General features: G+C 47.3%; 1 protein-coding gene across 1 annotated transcript; it reads right to left on the reverse strand.

The window, feature by feature from the left end:
- Positions 1-1,236: 1,236 nt before the first annotated feature.
- LOC118260876 (keratin, type I cytoskeletal 16-like) lies at positions 1,237-5,238 on the reverse strand. The gene is made up of 8 exons (XM_035571418.1): positions 4,744-5,238; positions 3,898-3,980; positions 3,586-3,742; positions 2,989-3,150; positions 2,588-2,713; positions 2,253-2,479; positions 1,585-1,685; positions 1,237-1,256 (listed from the first exon to the last, which is right to left on the reverse strand). Exons 1-8 carry the CDS (start codon positions 5,236-5,238, stop codon positions 1,237-1,239), a joined length of 1,371 nt encoding a protein of 456 aa, XP_035427311.1.
- Between the last annotated feature and the right edge of the window lie 942 nt (positions 5,239-6,180).

Below are 6,180 nucleotides of genomic sequence, written 5' to 3' on the forward strand. Positions count from 1 at the left end.
TGTGGTGTTCAGGGAACAATGAAGGCTTGTGAGACCCACCCTATTTGTTACAGGGCGGCCCTTGAATCACTCACCTGTTATGTGGCAGACCCTGTTCAGCTGCTTTCTCAGCCCTCTGCAAATGAAAGACTGAAACATAGGTTTGTAAGTCTTAAATGAGTCAGTTCACCAGTCTTTCTTCTGTCTAGCTCAAATAATTCAAGTGTGTTACATGAAGTGGAGCAGTTTTAGTAAAAATACGAGTACAGAGTACTGTACAGCCATGGAGCTGGGGATACGCTCATGCGAGAGAAAAGAACCCACCTCATGTCCTTTGTTTTGAACCAACAGATAAAAGACAAGAGCCCAGATCTTCCAACATATCAGGGGGAATAATCCTAACAGCTGAACTTTGTGTTACAAGAAGTTCTTTGCGTACTTGTCCCTGCCTGATCTAATCATTGCTTTTATTGAACAAGACTAGTTAGAGCCCTCCCCTAAAAGCTGGGAGAGAAGGGTGCCTGAATGTGATTGATGTCTTGTTCAGTCACCCAAAGACAAATGTTTTCGATTTACTAAATTTTTCCTGAAATTGTGGTTTTAATTAATCCTGATAGTTTCTGTCAAGCTACAGAAAAAGCAATCAACCAACCACTTGCACACACATCCTTTGCAACATGCACTGCGAAAAAAGGTTTCACCCACCCTTTTTGTTGCCCATAGGTGTCACTCTTGAGTTTAATCTGAATCTGGACAGGAATTCCTTCTTGTCTAATAGTTTGTCCAGACATTGTCTGATTAAATTGGATATGCAGTTTTCTTTGGGGCCATATTACATAATATAACCAACTTTAATTTTTCTGTGAATGTGTATCTCATTTGTCCCACCTACGTTAGAGGATTTATGCAACATTAATATGCCAAATAACTCGTTGGACACACAGGTTTCTTTGCATTGCAGAAAAGTAAAGTTTTATTAGAGGCACTGTTACCAGCAGAAAGTAGATGCCAATGGCACTGCAGATTACTGTACAAAGATTACAGTGACTGCATTAAGAAAAACAATACAAAAGGAAGAAGTAGATAATTTTAGGAGAGTCCCGGCAGTGATTCCTCTTGACCTAGTGAATGATGTTTGTAGATCAGTCTGTGCACTGGGTAGGCACACGGTGCACGTGCTGTGTATTAGCACTTTGTACCCGGGACTGTTCAGGTGGAAGTAGGAAGATCAGAGAAGACCAGAGCATTGGTAGTGTCTTAACACACTCTTGATTGTCCTGTGGGAAGAAAGAAGAAATGATTACTCTGTTTGAGGGGGAAATCAAGAGTCTCCTGCAGCACTGATATTTCAGATTTATCCAGTATTTAAATGTCCATCCACTTAGCAAGAGCATGGGCAAGAAGCTTAGCCTGTTTCTGTAACTGAAGCTAAGACACCCTGAAATTAAGAGATTTGATTGCGAATCATTTAATCCTTTTTATAAGTGCAAAAGTGGAAGCCATACCACAAGGGTTAATATTAACAGGCAAGCAGAGGTGAAGTACAAAACATGAAAGCCGTGGGGCTGGGATAAATTAAGATCCTCTTTGGAAGCTGTTTCGTACCTGACTTCTCAACAGATTGTCCGTGAGAGTAGGAAGTGGAAGAATAGGAGTGGGAGGTTCTTCCTCCTTGGAGAGCGCCTTGGGGAGCTCCTTGAGGCATTCTGTGCAAGGAGAGGAGTTTTGATGAAGGGAATGATAAATGTAGTCGTAAGCAGACAGAGACATACTGTGCAATCCGTGTAACAGCTGGACTTTCCCTGTACCTTACAAATATTTCTTTATATCTTTTTATTTTACCCCCTTCCAGCTATATACTGTGAGAAGCTGTAGAAGCAGAAATAACAAAAGGCTGTAGAAGCGTAGTTCTTCTACTCTTTCAGTCCAGCATACTGGCTCCTATGCTGACTGAAGGCAGTACGTGAGTTTGGCTTTGGATGGTGATTTCTCCCATGGAATTCACTCTGAGCAAACAGGCCAGGAGGGACTGGATAACTGAAAGCACATCAGTGGGTATATAGGTATATATCAGTGGGTATATATGCCCCATTTCCTCTGTGTTTGATTATTAAGATTGCAATACACACGTTTCAATCCAGATACTGTGAAAAAATGTTAGATTTAGAATACAGTCAGGGACTGCTTAAAACATTGTGCTCTGTCCTCTGCAAGTTTCACCAGACAAAAGACTGTGATGGAATTTATGCCTTATTTACAACCAGGATACCTACACAAGGTCTTGCTGTCCCTCCTGCAGCAGTGCGCGGTACTGAGCGATCTCCTGTTCCAGGCGGGTCTTGATGCCCAGCAGCATCTTGTACTCCTGGTTCTGACTCTCCATCTCGCAGCGGATGCTGGCCAGCTCCTCCTCTACGGAGTTAATCTGCCCTTGGATTTGTTGCAGCAGGCAGCCGTAGCGAGATTCGGTTTCTGCCAAGGAGTTCTCCAGCGAGTTTTTCTAGAAGAGGAGAGGCGGGAGGGTAGCACCGGAGCTCTACGTCCCCTGCCGGACGAGGGAGCTTCCCGTCGCGAGGAGGAGAGAGCCCGAGCAGCCCTGCCCCAGTACCGTGCTGAGCTGCGCCTGCAGTTCGATCTCCAGGTTCTGCATTTCGCGTCTCAGTTCCGTGAGCTGGTGGCTGCTTGTCTGGATGTCCTGGCTGCTAGAAGTGACCTGCCGGTTGACTTCTTCGATCTGCAGGAGCAAAGCACGAAGCACAATGGGAGTGAGAAAATCCCCTTGTGGAGCAGGGTGGCCGGCTGAGGGTCAGGTAGGCAGCGAGCCTCTCCCTTTGCTTGGCCCCTCATGGAGGACAGCCTGGTCTTTGCTCCACAGCCCCTGGCTTTCCACCCATCCTTGTCCCTCAGACCTGGCCTGCTGCCCTCCCCACTGCAGCCTTTTCCTTTGTGTCCCCCCCCTTGCTGTGCGAGGAAGATGATGGCAGCCTTCACTTTGGCATTGCTCTTTACCTTGACTTCATACCACTGCTCAACCTCTCTGCGGTTCTTCTCAATGATCTGCTCGTACTCGCATCTCAGGTCGTTTAGTATCTTTGTCAAGTCTTCACCAGGAGCAGCATTGACCTCCACGCTCACGTCGCCACCAGTCTGAGACTGCAGCTGTCTCAGTTCCTGCAGGGAGTTGGAGAGAAACAAGCAGCACCGGTCATTTTTTCTTCTGCTGGGGACAGCAGGTGAAGCAGTATTGAGATGCCCATGGTGATATTTTAAACATGGAGCACTACTGAAATAAAATTTAAGCTGAAATATAACATGGATGTTACTGGGTTGAAGATGCACTGACGCTGAGAGGTATTATTAAACAAAACAGTCCTATTAACTTCTTTTTCTTTTCATCTCCAGTGTGTGACCCAATATGGCTGATTAAGATTTTGGATATCATAGCCATCAAGGTTTTATTTTCAGATTAAACTTACTTATTGTGGCTGCAATTCAGTTCACACTGGTGTGTATTATAGCCAGTCCAAACATGTGCTACCCAAGAAAATTTGTGTCTGAAATACGTAGTGTTTGATCATGAGTATTGTGTAAAGAACTAGTTTGTACCTCTTCGTGGTTCCTCTTAATAGCAATCAGCTCCTCCTTCAGGGACTCAAGCTCGGATTCCAGTGAAGACCGAGTGTGGGTCAGTTCATCCAGAAGATTTCTCAAGCCGTTAACATCAGCCTCCACAGTTTGACGGATGACCAGCTCATTCTCATACCTTTTACCACAGAAGAGAGAAGCATTACACATGCATTTCATTACAACCTGTTGGCTTGTCCCTTCCACTTGGGACAGGGCATCATCTCCTGAATTCCTGAATCTCATAAAATTCAAAACAGAGAAGACATGCAGCATTCCCAGAGAGATACTCACTTCATTCGGAAGTCATCAGCAGTCATCTTGCTGTTATCAATGTCCAGGAGCATCTTGTTGTTGTCCACAGTGGCAGAAATGATCTGCAAAAGAGGAAGTTGGAGAGGAGTCTGAGTTCAGGACATCCAGGAGAAGAAGAAAGGAGAGCCAAAGCTTTGAGAGGGCTTTGTTGTGGATTTCAGACTTGTTTCCTGCAGTAATACAGGAAGTCATTGAAATGCTGTGCCATAAGAACTGGTGTGTGCTAGGTTTTGGCTAGACCAGACATTTTGGTCAAAGAGCATTTTGGTGGAGGAAAGAATGGAAGAACATTTATGCGGTGAGGACATCGACACCTTTGGTTTTATGCACTCCGTATAAGGAAGCTCAGTCTTTGTGCCTGATGATTTTGTGCCATTCTTGTAAAAGCTGGCTGTAAGGGAAGGCCTTGGTCCTTCCAGGTGGTTTATGTAGGAGTGTGCAAAACCAGAGGGAATTCAGATCTTGCAGTCCTTGCAAGATCTTTGTGCTTTGGCTTCGCACTGCATCCAGCTGAATGGGTTGGGAGTGGTGGGGAAAGAAAGACTGGAAACCCCCCTGGAGCCACCAGGACAGCGCGGGGTTTGAGCTGTGTGCGCCAGCAGGTTTGGGCTGTGCCCCTCGAGCCCAGCTGTGTCCTTATGGGTCAGCGAGGGCTTTGCTTGCCCGGGAGCTGGGCAGCAGGCTCAGCTCTGCAGGCTTTTGTCTGGTGGGCAGCATCAGGCTGCCCCCGAGCTCCCTGCCAGCCCCCAGGAGCCCAGGGCAGGAGCAAGTCCTCACACCAGGGCGTTAGTGCAGGCCGGAGCCACGTGCGTTGGTCTGTCCTACCTGGTTCTGGAGCTGCTCGATGGTCTGGTAGTAGGAGCTGTAGTCCTTTGAGGCGGTGGGAGCTTGCTTCCTGTACCACTCGCGGATGTGGTGCTCGAGCTGAGCATTTTCTTCCTCCAGCCTCCGCACCTTGTCCAGGTAGGAAGCCAGGCGGTCGTTGAGGTTCTGCATGGTGACCTTCTCGTTGCCGCTCAGCAGGGCGTCTCCCCCCATCCCAAAGCTTCCTGCAAACCCGCCACCGAAGCCTCCTCCCATCCCGGCACCGAAGCCTCCTCCCAGGCCCCCAGCGAAGCCCCCAGCGAGGCTGCCAGCGCTCATGCCCCCCCCGTAGCCGATGCTGCACGCTCCCCCCGCAGAGCTCCCCCCGCCTATCACGGAGGAGGCATATCGCCTGCAGGAGACGGAGGAGCTCCGGCCAGCGCCGCCACCGCAGATGCCTCCCGCTCCTCCGCTCCTGTAGGAGGTACTCGATGTTCTCTTGATGCTGCAGCTCATGGTGGAATCTATCAGATGTTCAGCCCCGAATGCAAAGCCCCTGCACAGCTGGATAGAGAAAATCAGAGTGCAGCCTTCTGCCCTCGCTGGTGCCTATTTATACGGTGCTGGGTGGGTGTCACCTCTCCGGCAGCCCAGCTTCCCATGAAGTTTGCCAGCCGGAGTGCTCACACCAAAAGTGATGTGCTAAGGGGAATTTCTTTTGGGACTTGGGACAGCCCTCCCCATAGCTATTGTGTGTGCGTGCTGATTCACAGAAAGCATGCAGTGTAATTTTGGGTGGGTGGCTGGCTGTTAGATTTTGTTTCAGATAGTATGTTGCTGGCTACTTAGTGAGTGAAACTTATTTTAATAATTCCTCTTTGATCTTTGTAGTCATTTCTTTTTTGTCCTGAAAAGAGGTGGTGAAAGCACCACCTGGTTACTGTTTTTTATTTTCAGAGATGGAGAAATCTGAACTCGGGTACCTTAATTTTGCCTGCAGAACTGCAGCAACTGACATTTCTGGAAAAAAAATCTCTAAGAGTTCAGGTCCTGTCCTACAGAGAAAACTTATCCTGGGTATTTTCTTTCAGAATATTTAGTGGTAAGTCTCTGTAGAGGAGAAGAACTACTGCAGAGGCAGTAGTTCTGTTCTTATTAAATTAGAGGAGAAGAACTACTGCAGAAGCAGTAGTTCTGTTCTTATTAAACTCTGGTATCATCACCAGGAAATAATCCAATGCCTTGTGCAGAACGATAGACATGCAATAATGTTGTTAATTAAAGTTGTGATTTTTCATATTTTGTGCAGATTTTCAGCCAAACAAAAGCTATTCTGAACAGAAATAAATGGGTAGAATCTCTAAGGCATCACTGACTGTCTTGGGAGAGGAAAGTAAAAGGATGCAGCTTTTAACTTAGCAGAATGAAGGCATGGATGGGGTCACCTTGCTCTGATGG

This window comes from Cygnus atratus, chromosome 25, assembly GCF_013377495.2.
Source record: "Cygnus atratus isolate AKBS03 ecotype Queensland, Australia chromosome 25, CAtr_DNAZoo_HiC_assembly, whole genome shotgun sequence".
Lineage (NCBI taxonomy): Eukaryota > Metazoa > Chordata > Aves > Anseriformes > Anatidae > Cygnus > Cygnus atratus.